This window comes from Babylonia areolata, chromosome 5, assembly GCF_041734735.1.
Source record: "Babylonia areolata isolate BAREFJ2019XMU chromosome 5, ASM4173473v1, whole genome shotgun sequence".
Lineage (NCBI taxonomy): Eukaryota > Metazoa > Mollusca > Gastropoda > Neogastropoda > Buccinidae > Babylonia > Babylonia areolata.
The window spans coordinates 20,111,384-20,132,269 of record NC_134880.1 but is presented as its reverse complement, the minus strand read 5'-3'; the positions used below and the strand labels follow the sequence as shown (position 1 = coordinate 20,132,269).

General features: G+C 39.1%; 1 protein-coding gene across 1 annotated transcript in view; it reads right to left on the bottom strand.

The window, feature by feature from the left end:
* Positions 1-20,886, bottom strand: part of LOC143281985 (integrator complex subunit 3-like) — a 47,041-nt gene that overhangs the window by 7,627 nt on the left and 18,528 nt on the right. Inside the window, exons 15-30 of the mRNA XM_076587362.1 lie at positions 20,112-20,234; positions 19,413-19,551; positions 18,691-18,748; positions 17,583-17,695; positions 16,380-16,427; positions 16,074-16,193; positions 15,348-15,438; positions 12,205-12,264; positions 10,984-11,052; positions 9,996-10,074; positions 9,259-9,372; positions 7,062-7,110; positions 6,259-6,420; positions 4,465-4,553; positions 1,420-1,492; positions 357-504 (exon numbers count right to left, since the gene is read on the bottom strand). Of these exons, the coding sequence (XP_076443477.1) occupies positions 357-504; positions 1,420-1,492; positions 4,465-4,553; positions 6,259-6,420; positions 7,062-7,110; positions 9,259-9,372; positions 9,996-10,074; positions 10,984-11,052; positions 12,205-12,264; positions 15,348-15,438; positions 16,074-16,193; positions 16,380-16,427; positions 17,583-17,695; positions 18,691-18,748; positions 19,413-19,551; positions 20,112-20,234 (1,535 nt within the window). The remainder of the gene's footprint in view (positions 1-356; positions 505-1,419; positions 1,493-4,464; positions 4,554-6,258; positions 6,421-7,061; positions 7,111-9,258; positions 9,373-9,995; positions 10,075-10,983; positions 11,053-12,204; positions 12,265-15,347; positions 15,439-16,073; positions 16,194-16,379; positions 16,428-17,582; positions 17,696-18,690; positions 18,749-19,412; positions 19,552-20,111; positions 20,235-20,886) is intronic.

The window sequence follows — 20,886 nt, the reverse complement described above, 5'->3', positions numbered from 1 at the left end:
AAGGCCTGTCTAAGTGTGTTGGGTTATGCTGCTGGTCAGGCATGTGCCTAGCAGATGTGGTGTAGCATATATATTGTGGATTTGTCCGAACGCACTGACACCTCCTTGAGAAATTGAAATTGAAACTGAAACTAGTGTAGTGGGTCAAAACGCCTATTGCTTCTTTCAAAAAACATGGTAATGTTTCTGGTTGTTTTTTTTTCTGTTTTACCAATGTGTCTTAACAGTGACTTAACCCAGCTGGACAAGAATGAGTAGACTCAAAAACAGAGAACATCCCATGTATGTGTAGACTCAAAAGCATAGAACAACCCACATGGTCAGTGACAGAAACACTCAGAAACTTGACTGTTTACCTCCTCCACGTCAGAATTGCTGTCGCTGTCCACAGGGCGCTTGCTTTTCACCATCTTGGGACTGGAGTTGGCCCCCCTTCTGCCTCGCAGCACGCGTGTTGTTCTGATGTCCTCTATGTCCTCTGCCAGCGCCAGCAAGTCTGAGAATCTAAAAATGAAAATATGAAAATAATTCTAAAACTCCAACTTGACCAGCTCGAACGTTGATGTGCATTTCAAGTACAATATATTTTATTATTCTCTTTCAATTCAATGGTCTATCTATTATAAAGTCTAGAACAGGTTTTTGAATAATGGTCATCAGGTACAACACCACCACTCCACTTCTTAAGTCTTTTCTTTTCTTTTTGATATGACCCTTTGTAAGTCTATATGTCTTGCTTTCTTTTACCTTCTTTGAATTATTTATTTCTTCCATCTCATTCCCTTACTTTCTACCATGTTTATCTTCCATATCTCTCCCTTACTTTCTAAGAAGTTATCTTCTATCTCTCTCCCTTACTTTTTCCCCCTCACACAAAACCCTCAATGACAATCCCTCTCATACCTTCTACCTTTTTGTTTCTTTCATACCTCGAACCAATTTTATTTTAACCCTCTTTTTTTTCTTTACCTTTTAAACATAAATGTCCATCCCCATTACCTTCAATGAAGTATAAATCCTCTCTTCTCTCAGTTAACTTTTACCAAGCATAACCTCCTATCTTTCTTTTGACAAGTATATCCATCCTTTTTGCCCTACTGCTCTTACACTTCTACCGTCTACCTCTCAAGAATACAAGACTCTGCCAAGTAGATGTATCTGTACCCAAACTGTCACAACGCATGCATACATTTTCTTATGTGTGCATTACAATATCAACCACTATATAATAACAACAACAATAATAATAATAGCTATTTATTGAGTGCCTGTCCTTCAATATATATCGAGAAAGAAAAAACAAAGGGAAAAAAATGAAAAGGCAAGTGGCAAAATAAACACACAAACGCACACACATCCACACACATACTTGCGTGCAAACATGCCCACACTAACACCCACACCCACACACAGACTCACTTTGATTTCTGACTGTCTGTGGCAGTGGCTTGTACTTGCTGCAGAGCATGCTGAATGTGTTCATGGTTCAAAACTGTTCAGGAAAAAGAAGAAACACAAAGCTGATCAAAGCAGTCACAACACACACCACCAACAACACGCTCATAAAAACTTCAGAAATGTTAACACATACATGGTGTATTTAGCCTCCCTCCTCTTTTGCTTCCCAACCTACCCCCCCACACACACACACACACTCCCCCCAACCTACTTCAAATTATGGTCAACAGTCTCTACTGTTGCTGTAAGAGCTTATTTTAAATCACCAGTTTTTCTTACACACATGGCTGCAAGAGCCAAGGGCGTAAAAAAATCTGTAAAATCTTTTTTCGTTGGATGCACTCAGCAGTCTAAGTACTCCATTCTCTGCAGTCCTCAGCCAGTTTGCATGTTTGTCACCCAAACATCTGTCGACAAGTCCGAGGTCCCTCTCAAATGTTTGCAGACTATCCACATGACAGACAGAAGGTCCAATACCGGATTTTCACTCTTTTTTAAGAACATGTACATCTATTCTAAGGGACCTGCTCGATTACACATATTTCATACTTTCCATTTCAAAGCATTAGGGACTCCTATTAATAGTAAATAGCACGCTACTGATCCCTGGCTCTTTCATGAGATACAAACTGTACAAAATCCCCAATCCATTGATCAGAACTCTTTACAAGGAATATCACCAGTTTCTAACCCTTTTGTTTATTTTTCATCACAATTTTTGTCAAGTACGTTACATCGACAGGCAACCAACATGGACAGCCAACAGTACACACTCCCAACCATACTATTTTTCAGCATCTGGGAGCATACTCTCTGACATTTTCATCATTCAGAACTCTGACAAACTGGAAAATACAGCGAGACCGTACCAATTAACACCTTCCTCACTTTCAACCACCTCCCTCTCTTAAGGCTAAACCCTCCATATGTATATTCGCAAACCTTGCTCAAATGCACGCACACACAAATTCACAAACAAGCACAACCTTTATGTAGGATTACAGTATCACACAGTTCAATAAGCAAATACTTAGATGAAGGGTTTCTTTTTCTTTCTAATCTAAAGATAATAACAAATGGAATAATACTAAAGAATTAAGAAATCATCACAAATGCATGCGCACACACACATACACACACACATACACAATCATGCAGACTGACACACGCACACACTCACACACACAAATTATCTTTAAAACACACAGCATGTACCCTCAGGCCACTTCTACCACATCCATTTCATTATACAGCCACTTTTCCTCTCGTCTAGTTTCACTCAAAGTGAAAAGACGTAAAATCAAACAACACCCCATCCCCACCCCAAAAAAACACACACAGGGACTCAACACCCCATCTCCCCAAAACACACACACAGGTATTCAACACCCCCATCTCCCCAAAACACACAGGTGCTCAACACTCCATCTCCCAAAACACACACAGGTACTCAACACTCCATCTCCCCAAAACACACACAGGTACTCAACACCCCATCTCCCCAAAACACACACACAGGTATTCAACACCCCATCTCCCCAAAACACACAGGTGCTCAACACTCCATCTCCCAAAACACACACAGGTACTCAACACCCCATCTCCCCAAAACACACGCAGGTACTCAACACTCCATCTCCCCAAAACACACACTGGTACTCAACACCCCATCTCCCCAAAACACACAGGTGCTCAACACTCCATCTCCCAAAACACACACAGGTACTCAACACCCCCTGCCCTCCAAAAAACACACACAGGTACTAAACACTTCACAACCCCAAAACACACACAGGCACTAAACACTTCACCCCCCAAAAACACACACAGGTACTAAACACTTCACGCCCCAAAACACACACAGGTACTAAACACTCCACCCCCCAAAACACACACAGGTACTAAACACTTAACCCCCCAAGAACACAGACAGGTACTAAACACTTCACCCCCTAAAACACACACAAACACACACAGGTACTGAACACTTCACCCCCCAAAACGCACACAGGTACTAAACACTGCACCCCCCAAAACACACACAGGTACTAAACACTTCACGCCCCAAAACACACACAGGTTCTAAACACTTCACCCCCCAAAACACAGACAGGTACTAAACACTTAACCCCCCAAGAACACAGACAGGTACTAAACACTTCACCCCCTAAAACACACACAAACACACACAGGTACTAAACACTTCACGCCCCAAAACACACACAGGTACTAAACACTTCACGCCCCAAAACACACACAGGTACTAAACACTTCACCCCCCAAAACACACACAGGTACTAACCACTTCACCCCCCAAGAACACAGACAGGTACTAAACACTTCACCCCCTAAAACACACACAGGTACTAAACACTTCACGCCCCAAAACACACAGAGGTACTAAACACTTCACCCCCCAAAACACACACAGGTACTAACCACTTAACCCCCCAAGAACACAGACAGGTACTAAACACTTCACCCCCTAAAACACACACAAACACACACAGGTACTAAACACTTCACGCCCCAAAACACACACAGGTACTAAACACTTCACCCCCCAAAACACACACAGGTACTAACCACTTCACCCCCCAAGAACACAGACAGGTACTAAACACTTCACCCCCTAAAACACACACAAACACACACAGGTACTGAACACTCCACCCCCCAAAACACACACAGGTACTAAACACTCCACCCCCCAAAACACACACACAGGTACTAAACACTTCACCCCCAAAAACCACACACACGTACTCAAAACTCCACCCCCCAAAACACACACAGGTACTCAACACTCCACCCCCCAAAAAACACACACGTCAACACTCCACCCCCCAAAAAACACACACGTCAACACTCCACCCCCCAAAAAACACACACGTACTCAACACTCCACCCCCCAAAAAACACACACAGGTACTAAACACTTCACCCCCAAATCAAACAGGTACTAAACACTCCACCACCCCATAAAACACACACACAGGTACTCACAGGAGATGTTGCGGCACACCTGCCTCATATGATCCAGGTGAGCCAGCACCTGGTCCACTGAGGGCTGATCCTTTTTCGTGTCTTTGGTTCTGAAAGGACAACATCACCATGCACTTAGGTCAATCAACATCCTCTGATCATCATGACTTGATACTAGGTAACAACAATACTGCTAAAAATGTCTGCATGAACGCATGAAAGTCAGTCATGTCCAAATATGACCGTCAGAACAACAGTGAAGGCAATTTGCTTTCCCCCGACTATCTGAGCTAGAATTAAACTGTAGTGGAGAGTGTCTTGCACCTCCTCTACCCCCCTCCTCCACACACTCATTTCTAGTCTATGTATCGCAGCTTCCACGGCACACACACACACACACACACACACACACAGATGAACACTTACTTGTACAAGCACACCCATATCTCCCACCCCAACCCCCCACACATGTGTAATGGGGTAATGTGTGTGGTGTGTGTGTGTGTGTTGGAGCTCATGTACGTTTATATGTATTTGACTGTGCTTTCATATCTGTGAAAATGCATGTTTGGTGCATATCTGTTATGCATGTGTGGGTGTATGTGTGAATGTGTGTCTTCATGTTTTACATTTATTTGCTTATTTATCATCATTGTTGTCTTATTTATTTATTCATTTATTTTATTTTATTTTTTTATTATTATCATCACTACTACCTTTTTTAAATCATAATTATTATTTATTTATTTATTTATGTAAGCTTATCTATTATTTATTCACCTTTTTTTTCTTTTTTTTTTTCTCAAGGCCTGACTAAGCGCGCTGGGTTACGCTGCTGGTCAGGCATCTGCTTGGCAGATGTGGTGTAGCGTATATGGATTTGTCCGAACGCAGTGACGCCTCCTTGAGCTACTGTAACTGAAACTGGACAGTGTCTTGCCCAAGTTACACCCACTGTGGAGTGTTGGCCTAGAGGTATTGTGTCCACCCAGGAAGCGAGAGAATCTGAGTTCACTGGTTCGAACCACAATGGCAGTCACCAGTATTTTCTCCTCTTCCAATAGACCTTGAGTGGTGACCACTCACTGGTGGTCTGGACGCTGGTCATTCGGATAAGATGATAAACCGAGGTTTAGCACATTCAGCACACATAAAATAACCCATGACAACAAAAGGGTTGTCCCTGGCAAAATTCTGTAGAAGAATCTACTTTAATAGGAAAACAAATAAAACTGCAGGCAGAAAAAAATTACAGAAAAATAATGGGTGGCGCTCTCAGAGTAGTGACACGCTCTCCCTGGGGAGAGCAGCCCGAATTCCACACAGAGAAGTCTGTTGTGACAAAAGAGTAATACAAAAAAATACCCCACCCTCTTGGCCAAGAAGATTTTAGGACAGTCGGCACTGGGATTGTCTGAAAAGGTCAACCAGCCCCAAAGGCTGCAGCACTAAGAGGCAGTGCAATCTTGCCTCCTAGTCTGAGAGTCAAAGTCTTCACAAAAGACTAAGCAATAAATGAATTCACATTTACATGAATGAAATGCTAATAATAATGACGATGTTAAATCATCATAAAAAAAGTAACATCAGTGGCTGTTTCCAGTGTTAGTAAAGTGTCTTTCTCACTCAGTGGAACCAGCACCAGGACTTGACTAGAAAACAATACTGGTAATAATGATGATGATGCTTATTTCAAACTTTTCGTTTGTTTGTTTCAATTCAAATTATTTCATCTTAATTAACTTCGTTAAATGTGTTTCCCATGTCCTGAAAAGTAGCAAACTGAAAAGCTTTTTCCTGCGATGTAATTCTCACCTGCGTTTGGTAGTTCCATTGACACGAGTGAGCTGCTCTTTGATGAGGTCTGCAAGGCGATCTTCATACTCCTGGGCCCAGTACTTGAGTACAGAAACCACAAAGTAGTCTGATTTTTTGCAGTTCCGGCACAGCATCGGTCTTAGTAACTCTGCACTGGGACTGAAAATATGACAGAAACACAATTCTAAATCAAACTGATAGAAAAAGAATTCCCATTTAAATATAACTAACGCAATCAAAACACACAAAGATACGACTGTCAATCAGAATTCCCGTTCTGTCAAAATAAATCATCATTTTAGTTTTCATGCATGCATGCGGTGCGTGCGTGCATGCCTGTGTGTGTTTTAGTTTTCAAATCAAATGACTGGTGAAATCCACCCTGCAGACCTACCAGCCAAGTGGTTAAAGCACAAGACTTTCAATAAGAGGGTTCAAGATTTAAATCCTGCTAACGACACCTTATGGGTTAAGGTTGGAGATTTATTTAACCACGCAGACCAACATATGTGCATATGTGCTGGTGTCTAAATCCCTCTTATGTGTGTTTGTGAATGTAGAAGATCAAAATACATGTGTTAAAAATCCTATAATCCATGACAGCATTCAGAAAGTTATCGAAACAATAGCACACCCATCATGAACACCCCTGAAAAACAAAGTATGGTTGCCAAGACGGCAGGGGAAAACAATCATAAATGTAAAAGCCCTCTCTTATAAACAAACTCATGTAAAATCAGATAGTTGTAGCCCACATACACAGAAGAAGAAAACCACCCAATTATGACATATATACATACCTTTCTTGTTTGAGGAGAACCATTAGAGATGTCAAAGCCTCTGCATTTGCTGAAAGGAAAACAACAGGAAATAGAAGTAAAATATTTGATGAGCTGACCATAATTATCTTGAATTGACACAATGAAACTCCACAACTGTCAGTCATGCTATGTTGATAATCATTTCTATTTCAAACTAGAAAAAATAAAAATACTCCTGTCATGTAAATCTTTTCATGATCACAATATAATCATACCAGCTCATATTAAAAAGGACACATTTCATCCTCCACATGCAGAATGACACACTCACTCTCACACATATTAACTCTCTCCATACGAACGGCAAAAGAGACGACGTTAACAGCGTTTCACCCCAATTACCATCATCAAAATATTGCAAGCGGAAGGCTCTTATACTGAAGACGTGAATGTTGACAAAGAATACCACAATTGGCGAAGTGGTTAGCGTCGCGGACTGACGGCTGGGAGGACGCGGGTTCGAATCCCAGCGGAGGTGGGTTTTTCGGCCCGTGGCCGGCTCCTACCCAGAGTTGAGTGTGCTGTGGGCTTAAATGGGGAGACTGGGACCACACAGTCGAGTGTCATCCGCTTCAAGGATGCGTCTTTGGGTGTGTTGCTCTAATTACCTGACCAACACTGCAAGTGTCTGTATCTCTCGGGCCTGGTTAACGCCGGGATATCATTATGACAGGAAGCGTAGAGTACAGCCTTGTCACGCAGTCCCAAACCAAAATGGACCTCTATAGCAACATCATCATCATCATCGTCATCCTCCTGCTCCTTCATCGTCATCAATATAAACAAAATAGTCTCAAAGTCTGTGGCCTTTCATGCCCTGCTCTCATGGTGACCTCAGTTTCGATACCCCTCCACTTCCGTACTTGGGGTGAGTCCTGTCAATGTCGTCAGTGTCGGCAGATTCATGGGGGGCTGTTGTTTGAGGGACGTGGTGGCGGTCTCCACTCTGGGAGGGACGCTCACTCAGTCTGGCTCCGCGACTAAGCCATTATTGTCGTTAGTAGGGGGCTTAGTAGGTGGTGTCCTAAGTACGTTAAAACAGAACAGGCACCACTGAACACCACTGAAGTGACTCAGCAGCAGTGCAGGGTCTCCTCTGGTGTGTGGCCTCCTGGCGACCTAACATCGATGGTTCCCTGTGGACTGCCGACGCTGGAACTGCGACGGACGAACCCGGGTGTGGCTGTGTATGGGGGAATCTAAATGAGCGGCGTGGGAGTAATGCCACTGAAACGGTGCAGATGATGGGGCAGCAAAAAAAACACAAAAAACAACCCAAAAAACAGAATACCACAATTCTGACGATTGAAGCTAAAGGTTGTGTCATTCAGACACCCACTGGACATCCGAAGGGTCTGTGTAGAGGAGAAGAGAGGACTGGCCGTACTGAGTGAGTTAAAATGAAAAAGCATCCAACACAGAACTACAAATACGAAAAAAAAAGAGAGAGAGAAAGAGAGGGGAGGAGAACTTGGCTGGCTCAATCTGCTGACTGCTACCCTCACATTCAAAATGCTGTGGAGTCCGAACCACATGCATTTTACGTAAAAACTGGCATATACACAGCCCATCATGACATACTGTTCTGATGGTGTTGGAGTGGTCTTATTGTTGGACAGTCCCCTCTATCCCCACCCCCAACTCCCAACTGTCTTGGGATGATTATCCATGTCGGCCATATCTCTTGAGGTAGATGCCAACGTTAAAACTGTATGTGAATTCCCATTTCATTTTGTGTCTAAAATCCCTGCTGTAATTGCACCTGAATTCCTGCTGGTTTTGTGTTTTATATGATTTTCAATTAATTTTTGCAGAATCTCCTCTGGTGTGTGGCTTCTTGGCAGCCTAACCGCGATGGTTCTGTGTGGACTGCCGACGCTGAGACTGCGACAGACAAACCCAAGTGTGGATGTGTATGGGGACTCAGAATATGTGGCGTGGGAATAATGTCAATGAGATGATGAAGATAACAGGGCAGGGAAAAAAAACCTGAAAAGAAAAGAGGGGTAACACAGAGTAATCTGCTGTGACAAAAAGACGATACAATTGAAAAATATTCTTTTCTATAAAGAAACTAAAAAACAGAGCATGAGAGATAAGGGAAGAGATCAAATCAAATCAAATCATGGTGCTTAGAGCCTTGCGGACCACTAAGGCCATAGGGGAAGAGACTTACATGAATATTCAAGCATAGGAAGTACAGGCAACATGTGTTCAATGGGGATGTTGTGGGCCGTGATGAGCTGCCACAAGAAATACTGTTCAATGGACTCCCAGTTCAGGCTCTCATCTGGAAACACCAATTGGTCAATCATGATTTTACAGAAAATGAAGGGTCTCAATGGCCATAAATATCTTACAGACAAAAAAAAAAAAAAAAAAAAAAGGAACAAAAGTGACAGCCACATAGAAAGCATTTACTGGAAACTCTTCCTCTCCGTATCTCTCTTTCCATGGGTGGTCTTCTTGTTGTTGAGTATTATCAATAGGATTTTAAGCACACAACATCATGTTAACCATTTCATTATGTTTTTTTACAATCATAGTTGCTGGCGCGCCTGCGCATGCGTGCGTGCGTGTGTGTGTGTGTGTGTGTGTGTGTGTGTGTGTGCACGCGCGCATGTTCAAGCATGCATATATGTCTGTATGACAACATGCAGCTGTTATTTACACAGTCGCATTGCGTAAGTGTAAACATGTATGCTGATGAGAGTAGTAGCATTTGAGGATTTCCACAGAAACAATGGCATAAAAGAATGATAAAATTCAACAAATACACACACACATATTCTCACACACACACACACACAAGATAAGAACAAAATATATTTACATGCTTTAACTAAAAACACTGAAAATTTATTTTTGCACTTTTCAAACTGTGAAGACAAACGTAAAAGCAAGGTTACTCACTCAGTATGCTTAGGAAAGTCTCTCGCTTGTTAAAAATGATGAGATGACCTTGCAAAATCTGACAGATCAGGTCTTGCAACTGAAATAATCAACAAGAGTTCTTCAGTTAAATGAGTAATAACAAGAACAACCATTACAGTGATGGTGATGATGGCAATGGTGATGAACATTAAAAGAAACACATGTCTGAAATTTTGACATCAAACAAAATAATACAAAAAATCGTCAATAATACTTAATCAGCTTAGTTTTCATTTAAATATTTCCAAGTTAATACAAACACACATACACACAATAACACTCCAGACTGCCTTCATTATACAATTCACTTCCCAATCTTGACATCTTCTATTCGTAATGCTTTATCTAGTGAACAGCAGCTTAACAGATGGGCAAAATGAAACCAAACTAGCCTGACATTAATACATAGCTGCCAACCTTCCAGACCCAAAACTTGGAATCCTGTCGGGGGTTGAGTTCAGGAGGGGGGCTTGGCCCCCCAACAGAGATCTGGGGGTCAGGGAGCGCTGCCCACATAAGATTGATTCTCACTGCTTGACGCCATGTTGGTAAAACAGCATTGGCGCTTTGCATGTAAGCAGTAACTAGGTTTCCGATTGAAAAACGTGGATCAGTGTACGGACACAGCAAGCAAATTTAGTTTCTCGGTTTTGTCTGGTTTATTTGTAGGTTTTTTTTGTTGTTGAAATTCTGAAAAATATGCAGTGAATCGCAATTTTGGAATCGGGGCTCTAATTTGGAAAAATTCTGAAAATTAGGAATGGTTTGGCAGCTATGTTAATAACTTAGTCATGGAGGAAATCTTTGAGTTTCCCCTTCAGAGTGGCAACCACCGCAATGAAGACAGCAAGGTTTTTTTTGTTGTTGTTGGTTTGTCAAGGTGTGTGACATTTGGTCATTTGCTTGCTTGTCTGGTTTTAACTGTGACCTTCCTTTACTTGAGAGACGACTGTTAAAAGGCATTCACCTGTGTTCCATCAATGCTCTCCACAATCATGTGCACCAGCTCAGCGTTTCCCACTGCGATGACTGGAAACTGATCACAGAAACCAAAGTCAGCTTTATTCAAACTGGATAAACACACACGCACAAAAATGCACACACACACTCAAACACACACACTGAAGCTATTCTTAAAAACCAACCCGATTCACTAAAAAAAAACAAATACTGACAACCTCTTTTCAATTTCCTTGAGATTTTCCATCTCCATATGGACCAGTGTTCTATAATGCACAAACATGGTATTCATGATACTAATTCCATTTTTAAAACATGCACATTTTAAAGATCTCAGCACGCCACTTCAATCTATCAATTTTCATTCAATTTTCCATCCACACATGATCACCATATCCATGCCAGAGAAAGACCAGGTTGATCCTGTTACACCTATCTTATGCTTGTTTCTTGTGTACAGTTGTTGTTTTGGGTTTGTTTGTTTTTTGTTTAACCCCTTCACTGCTAGTACGTTTTGCTATTGCCTATGCTGAGAAAATTTCAAGAAAAACAAGAAAAACATGCCAATGATTTTAATTTGCTTATATTTAAAAAATTACTGAAGATAAGTGCATAAAAATATATATCAAATGAAAGGAAAATGAGCCAAAATTTAGTTTTTAATACTCACATGTTTAAATAATGAGTCAGTCTGACACAAAAACTCCATAAAATGCAATAAAAAAAAGGGGGAGTGTCATTCCAACATGTAGGTGCTACAACATCAACCAGATATCAACCAGTCTTTCTTGTGACTGTTGTGATCAACTACACACACTGTCAAGGCTGTGCAACAGTGTCCAGGTCCACTTACAGTGTACGTCAATACAGCACTGGTGAGCGGCATTTCATGGCGTACGCTGTACGTCAACAGTGCAGTCAAGAGGTTAAAAAACCGCAAAGATGAGTATTACGCGCTATCAATCTTAACGGTAGAAGAAAAAAGCACATTTTATGATTGTTATCATTCTGTGTGCAATAAAACTTCCATGCTGAAAAAAATAAGTATACTTTATAAAATCTAATATCCCCTTTTATAAAACAATGATTATCAGGGTAGTTCAAACAACAGGGAGACTCACAACAACAACAAAAAAAGAAGAAAAAAAGAGAGGAAAAAAAAAGAGATCAAGTTCCAGAAGGACTACCAGAGGCAGCATGGACTGACAAGGAAAACAGACCAACTTACATGTGTATAGATGTCTGGAATCAAGTATGTGAACAGCCGAACGTCATCTTCTTCACACAACTGCAAACATAATACAATTATCAATTCAAATATTTTCTTTCTAAGTATCCAAAAGACAGTAACAATACTAAAGAGAGACAGGCAGAGAGAAAGCAAAAGAGGGCAAAGAGAGAAGAGGAGACATGAGTCAGGTGGAAGAGATTGCATGAATTTTTTTTTATGGAAAAATATATATCTGTAGTGATCAGCATTAACGGTTAAAACCCCTTGACTGCCGTAAACGCATTACGTACGTGCATAGCAACGTCACTGATAATGTCATCAGAAAAAGGGAAATAGCTCTGGAAGGCTGAAAATTCACACACTTTATCTGGAGTGGAATATCCCTGGACCACTTTCTCAGTTTTAGACTTATCGTTTTGGATAATGTTTTATGACCTGAAACACCACCTTCCACTGTTTTCCCCCTGGCACTGAAGGGGTTTTAAAATTCCAACATTCTTTTGTGGCCATCAGGGCAGTGAATTCATATTCACTGTGTTTTGGGCTCAGTGTAGGAGGGCAGGGCCCATTCCTCTCCTTTCCTTGCTTTAACCTTCCACAACTAAAGTTGGGTTCCAGTTTACACAAGTGTGGAGTGATGGCCTAGAGGTAATGCATTCGCCTAGGAAGCCATAGAATCGGAGCACGCTGGTTCGAATCATGGCTCAGCTGCCGATATTTTCACTCCCTCCACTAGACCTTGAGTGGTGGTCTGGACGCTAGTCATTTGGATGAGACGATAAACTGAGGTCCCGTGTGCAGCATGCACTTAGCGCATGTAAAAGAACATACGGCAACAAAAGGGTTGTTCCTGGCAAAATTCTGTAGAAAAATCCACTTCGATAGGAAAAACAAATAAAACTGCATGCAGGAAAAAATAAAAAACAAGACAGGCAAGGCCTTCAAGACTCACTTGTGATATACTTAAAAAAAAAAAAAAAAATCTAATCGTTAAAAGGTTTTTTGTATTTATTATAAAGATTTGGGTTAAAAGAAAAAGAAAAAAAGAAGAAAAAAAAAGTCCTAACGGCAGATTCGAACCCCGCATGTTCGGATCAGAAGAAACTGTCTTATCCATAACACTATCGTGGCTCCTTAACTGATGTTCAAAAATATAACATTTAAACATGCTTTTTTTTAAAGGGCGATAAATCGATTGCGGTATTCGCACTGAGAACGCTGTTCAAATCATATTATTCTGGTGTATCCTGGGCATTCAAAAAATCTTTAAGGACAATTAAAAATTCTTTTTAAGTCTGTGGTAAAGGAGACGTGGCTATCGCCACAATCACACTGCAACATTTAGGTGTTTTCTCAGAATCTAGATAGATGCACAAGTTTAGTTACACCCGGCTGACACGGTCGATTCAATTTCTCTTTTATGTTCATTCTAGCTTTATAATTTTAAAGTTGATATGAAAATTGAGTATTGTGTTAAACTAATAACAGGTAGAGCCAAGTACAAGTACTTCTAAACGTATGAAGTGAAAAGGACTTCATTTTGAGAAAAGTTAAGACTGGAAATTTTTGTGTTTCATCAATTCAAGGGTATTAACTCTTAACTCTCATGGTTTATTATTTTTAACTGTGAATTCCGACTGATTCTATGGATATCTTTGTGGCAGTTTGGGGCATAATCCAGTAAGTGATGAGGCGTTCACAAATCTTTCTCTGAATAAATATTTAACGGTCTCCTTCTCCAAATTTCCATCACATGTTATCGTGTATTGTCGATTGAATATAGGATTGAACGGGCAGGTCAACAACTTGAAACAAAATGGCGTCGTTCGCGTTAACAAAGAATATGAGCACGCGCTTTGAATGTGTATAAATACGTGTACGCAACTGATTTTTGACCATGACCTTCAGGGCTCAGCCAATAGATCTATAAAGTCCACTCGTCGTATTGATTTTAGTATTTTCCGAAAAAGACCACTTGGGTGAATGAACATAGTGAAAGCCCTGTACACTGAGAGTAAAACACACAAGCTTTTTATGTATTGAGTATAATTTCAAAATGTAATATTTAAGATGAGAAAGATCAGTTTAAAGTCCCCTAGCATTAATTACAGAGTAATTTCCCTTTTTTACTATCTGCACCAAAACGTTTGCAAAATAAATATAACTTTCATGCTTAGCAAAAGAACTTCCTGTTTGAACAAAAAATGATAACAATGACTGCTCTTGTTGTTGTGTATAACTTTCATGCTTAGCAAAAGAAGTTCCTGTTTGAACAAAAAATTATAACAATGACTGCTCTTGTTGTTGTGTCAGAATATCAGATCAAAGTGCCAAGTTTAGAGAATTAAAAAAATATAACAGTAAATGCAGTTTGCATATAATTTGGCTTCTTTTTTTATTTTTTTTTGTGCCCATCGCAGAGGTGCAATATTGTTTTAAACAAGATGACTGGAAAGAACTGAATTTTTTCCTATTTTTATGCCTAATTTGGTGTCAACTGACAAAGTATTTGCAGAGAAAATGGCAATGTTAAAGTTTACACAAGTGAGTCAAAAATGGGTGGCACTGGGAAAAGCAGCCGGAATATCACACAGAGAAATCTGTCGTGATAAAAAGAAATACAAATACAAATAAAGTGAGGAAAATACTAGCACAGTGCCTTTCCCAAGGACACAGCACCATGCTGAAAGAGTCTTGAACGCTGGTCACTGGTGAACAAGGGATCAGAAGTCCAATTCCAAACCAAATCTGCCATGGCACCCCAATCAGCATTACTTTGTTCAATAATTAAATTCTTGCCTACCTCCTTTAACAAACCAACAGAAGAAAGACGAGAAGCAAGACGCTAACACACAGTCTTTACTACAGTAACATACTGTGCAAAGATACAACTGTGTAATACACTTACAAGTATACAAATGCACATTCTGCCAAAGTGTTCGTATCATTTCAGTCTATTCACTTTTATCAGGATTTATATCAACACACAAACCATTTCGTGGAACTAGGGAAAGAAAAGCAAGCAAAGAAACAACAACAACAAAAAACAACAACAACAAAAAACAAAAAAAAAAAAAAAAAGTGGAAATATTGAAGAGGTATTTCCCTGTGTTATGTCAAGAATAAGATGGTCAAAATACCTTCAAATCTTTCATAAGACACGTCTTCACGTCAACCTCCATGCTTTTGCAGAAATCTTTGTACAAGACCATCTTGTCATCATTGCTTTTGCTGAAAGAGAAATGCAAACAAAGACATTCTGTAGACAATCATTTTCTCAGCACTATTTTCTAGAAACAGCAAATGCAAAAATATTCAAACAAGAATATATGATGACATCATTGCTACTTAAAAGCAAATAAAATCCCATCCCTCTCCCAGAGAAATCTCCATCTGATGTATCCATATTATTCAGCAACAATCTGATGCATGTTTGAGAAAACCATTCCAAAATGTCCTGTCCCACTTGCATTACTGTTTATCACTACAGAGAACAAGCAAACAAGTTCTGAATTCAAAACGGTGACTTATTCATTTTCAAATTCCATTTACTTTCTTTAATTTCATATAAAAATACTATACTTCAGACAAACACTCAGTTAAAATATACAAAAATAAAACAATCATAAATTTACTTTCTTTTGCATTAAATGATATACTTCGAACATACATTTTAAATATCTCATAGATAAATAAATAAAGAAAACAAAAAAAAACAACAACATTCAAACACTTTCTTAATTAGCCAATATGTATGAAATGATACAGACACAATCTCTCCCTCTCTCTCTCCAACAGGCTTTTTCTCACGCTCTTACATAAACCACAAACAAACATGAAACTGTAGCATTCACAATCCTGCCTACCTGACTTTCAAGAAGTACAGCAGAAGGTAACCTGTGCGAGGCTGTTTCACATACATTTCACCCATCAACAACAGAAGTTGATTTCTGCGATGGTCACCTTCTGATATATCACTTAAAAACCTGTAGAGATAAACACAAAAAGTAGTGTGAGTCAAGGACCATTGCACAAATCTTCGCCATTTCTTTCTGGGTACTGACTTCCCCAAAGTCTCTCCCAAAACATGTATTGCTACCAATAAATCAACTGCAACAAATCTGACTGATATTTCTTTAAATATCAAAACATTTGAGACAAAACCAACTCACCTAAAAATAACAAAGAGTACTTCTCCTCTTGATGATTCTTCAATGGCTCTGAAAAATGAACAAGCAAAACTGTCAATAAAAATGAAAAAAAGAAATTAACATAAAAGAAAGTTTCAAGCATACTAAAATAAATAAAAGCACTCACTGGCACACTCATTATAATAATAGAAAAAGGTGTTTTTCTCTGGAGCTTTCCCACCAACTCAAAGTGCAAGGCATTTGAAATAAAACAGAAGTGACATGGATATATATGAAAATGTAACACACTTATGCAAGCTTTAACTCGCACACTACAACACACTACACTACGCCTCTTCACTGCCAAACACACACACACACACCAGTTCAGAATTTTATAACTGGTGAAGCAGAATGTGACTTGTGTTTGCTCCTCAACAACAGCCCCCCCTTGAGAATAATGCTCAGAACGAAGACTTCTGGTTTCAAATGAAAGGAGCGACAGCACAGAAACTTCACATCTATACAAGGGCTTTTGTTAAGCTAAAAATCTTGGTGGTCCCTGGGACATTTTCACCATAATTCTAGGTGGTTTGAGACAGATACCTTCAAAGAATCACTCCTACATAGCACATTCTAATCAAATCTGTTTTTTTTTTACACACTTACAAAAGCAGGCACACCTTCTAGTCATAACTGTCTAGGTTTCTGGGCCAACAAGTGGTGAAAGGATATCACTCTTCTTTGCAGCACAAAACCCTAGTGACAGACTGCAACTCTCATACACAAAATTTTCACTCTTTTTATTTGTTGGTTCAAGGATTTTTTTCAAAACATCCAAAGGGCCATCTCAGTGAACATGCACACGTCCTTTCCATTCTGAAAGCGCAAGGGATGCATACATATACATTATCAGAAGACCTAGTATCCTGAAAGTTATTCATTTATTTATCTTATTTTGTTTTATTTTATTTTATTTTACTTTATTCTATTTTCCCTAAAGGTCTGATTAAGTGTATTGGGTTGCACTGCTGGTCAGGCATCTGCTTAGCAGATGTGGTGTAGCGTACATGGATTTGTCCAAATGAAGTGATGTCTCCCTGAGCAACTAAACTGAACTGAATCTGAAAGTTAAATAAAGCCATTGCCTTGTTTATTTTTTTTTCTTTCAAAATAACAAATCCGTACAAACATAATAATATAAACCTGCAAAGCACAAAAGCAAAGCTGCATAATTATACGCACTGCTCAGTGTCTTCATCGTTGACTCCCTGGGGAAAGACGTTGTTGAACTGATCGCTCAAGATGTGGCACAAGCATGCGGCCAGGGCACTGGCTCCATCCTGGTCAAAGTCATCCTGTGGCAAAACAAAAAAGTCAATAACATTTTTTTTTAAATAAAATAATTCAATAAGAAAAACAGGTCAATGTCTTCATGTGGCCAAAAAGATACTAAAATAAATAAATAAATAAATAAATGTCATAAAACAAAACAAAATAAAATAAATAGAAAAAAAAAAATAAGTTAAGAAAGGCCTATTATCCTATGACCAATAAGTCAATAAAACAAAACAAAAATTTTATAAACCGCTACAATAACTCAAATGAATGAATTAAAGGATTTAAGCTAAAAAAAACACACAAAACATCCAGTTAAGACAGGTAAAAGTTATCCAGTGGCAAAAAAAAAAAAAAAAAAAAAAGTCAATAAAACAAACAAATAACTAAACAAAAAATAAAATAAAGCGTTAAGCTGCTCAAACCCAACGTGTGGAAAAAAAAAGAAGAAAGAGTAAATGAACAAATAGGGATAAAGTAAAGTAGTTATGCTCAGTCAGATCCACAACACCTTTTTTCCAGCACTTTCATGACAAAACTTAAGATGGATTCAGGCATGTCAGGTTCTTAACATAATTAGCTCTCTTAAATTAAGTGCATTCATAACAAAATGATCAGGACTTTTTTTTAGTTTTTTTCTCACTTAGACAGCCTAAACCACAATGCACAGTAATAGTATCTAGAGCAGAGCAGAAGTATGGTCATACAAGAAAGACCTGTTTTGTTCTTCATGTTTACAGCACAGTGCTGTCCCTTTCTTGTTATTTATTTTCATTATCATTTTTTTAAATTTTTTATCAATAAATTATTTTATAAACACTTATAAAACATCTTTATCACCTTGTAATGAAACACTAAGCGTATTCATCATCCTGTGTTCATTTGTTGCATCATTTATGAACACTGAATTGGTCTGCCATCATCTTTGTATTTAAAAAAAAAAAAAAAAAAAAAATTGATGTGGAACTTGCTGAGAAATATGACTGGTAAAACAAAGGAGAAAACGCATACTTACATCTTGGATAACATCACCCAGGAGTTCGCTTAACACATCACAGCGTTTTTCTTGGTTTCTGGGAAAAAAAAAAAAAAAAAAAAAAAAAAACTGTCAAGAAATAGCTAACTCAGACATACCACTGTCAGGCAGGCATACCACTGTGCACTTTTAATAAACTAAGAAGGTACAAATTTTCTCACTTTCAATATGAATCATGATCAGTGATGAAGATGACTTAACAAAGATTTTCACACACGCATCGTTTGTTTTGCTGGATGAATGCCACACTTCAATGATCAACTTACGCTTCCTCTATCAGTTCAGGTGTATTCAGTACAATACAATAATACTCTATTAATCCATTGAAAATCATGTCTGCCTGTACAACACTTTTACAGATGAAAGGCAGAGTGCACCACCTCTCAGAACATCACTACCTATACTGTCTGCACAAAAATAATACATAAGCAGGAAAACACAAACATTTTCCAATACACAAACACAAACAATTTGTTCTGTAGTGAAAGTATTCATTTCTGATCAGGATGAACATAACCAAATTTTAACCACTTCTTCCACGCATATTTACATGAGTGTGTGAGTGCATGTGTGTTCTTGTGTATTTTGTGTCTGACTGACATTACAGCACTTTTAGAGGTTTGAAAACACAATATAAATGTACTATTATTATCATTAAATTCCTGTAACCATTAACAGAGCTAAGAGGAGTATGTGCTCACTTTTCCTTCTGTAGAGAGATGACCAGATCCTTGACTTCTGGTAACAACTGACCAAAATGCTCTGTGATGTCAACCTGTTTCTCAGGAGGGGGCTCTCGTATGGGCAGAAACGTTGATGAATCATCCTCCTGTAGTTTGCCTGAAATAAGTGCAAACATAAAATGAGTTGTCAATCAGTGATCAGACTGTTCTCTTTCAACTTTATGGACAATGCGCACAATGTTCTGCTATGCCATTCTGTGGGAATCCATTACACCACCTACAGGCAACTTGTTTTGCAAGTTATTTCTGCAGGTCAGAGAGACAATGAGCGCTTTTCAATAACGTGAGGAATTATAGGTCCTTAGTTCCGATCCGTATTGTCGATAGTATGAGTTCACACCAAATATCATTCTAACCCTCTTTTCTGCACAACTGAAAATGTACTGGATGGAAATGCTCTATTTTCACAAACTAATAAAGAGTCATTACTAAATAAACAAACATTTAAAAGAGAGCTTTCCAGACATATTCATCAATGTGAAACACCTGATGCTTTCTTTACCTGAGAAATATACCTGTTTTATCATCTCAGTCAACTGACAAACTGACCAGCATACATGCTCTGAACAGCCTCTAAATAAACTGCCTATATAAACAGCCTGTAACAATGCAAGTAAGTTTGTAGACAAGTAGTAGACAAGGCAGCTAGCTACTCACTCAGTGGGAGATCATCTTCATCATCGCTGAAGCTTCCCTCCAGAACACCGTCACTGATGTGGTTGCTGCCATTGTCAATGCTGCCAAAGCGGTGATCTCTGACGGGAGCTGGTTCTTCTTTTACTGTTCATAAACAACCAATATGTTTCAACCAAATATTCCACTGTAAAAAGGTTTGCATTCTGCACTAAGCTAAACAACATAATTATATCAATGAAAAGAACTTCCACACACAAGTCATACTGACGAAGATCACAAATGTACACAAATGGAACTCACTCAGACCGCTTTTAAAAACCCTTGTCATGTCTCTCTCAAGTATGTACACATGCATGCAGAACTGCTTCATGACAGATGTGGTTTTTTTCATTGAGACATTTCTCTTCGGAGAATAGCATCACTGTCATTCTTTAAAAAAAACACAACAACAAACAAACAAAAAAACAAAACAAAACAACTATGCTGACTATCTGTCTTCCCTTAGGGGAGCAACTACTGAAACCACACCACAGCTACCACAGTCTGACTTTATATTTCGAAATCAGCAAACGTCAAGTGGTCAGTCAACAGAATGAAAACAGCACACCAGTCAGTGTGGCGAAGTGGTTTGCGTCACAGACTGATGACTTGGAGGACATGTCTTCGAGCCCTATCAGAAGGTGATTTTTTTTCAGTCTATGGCTGGCTCCCACCCAGTGCTGAATGTGCTATAGGCTCTCAACTTCCTGAGAAGACAAAGGCCACACAGTCCATGGTCATCTACTTCATGGAATGC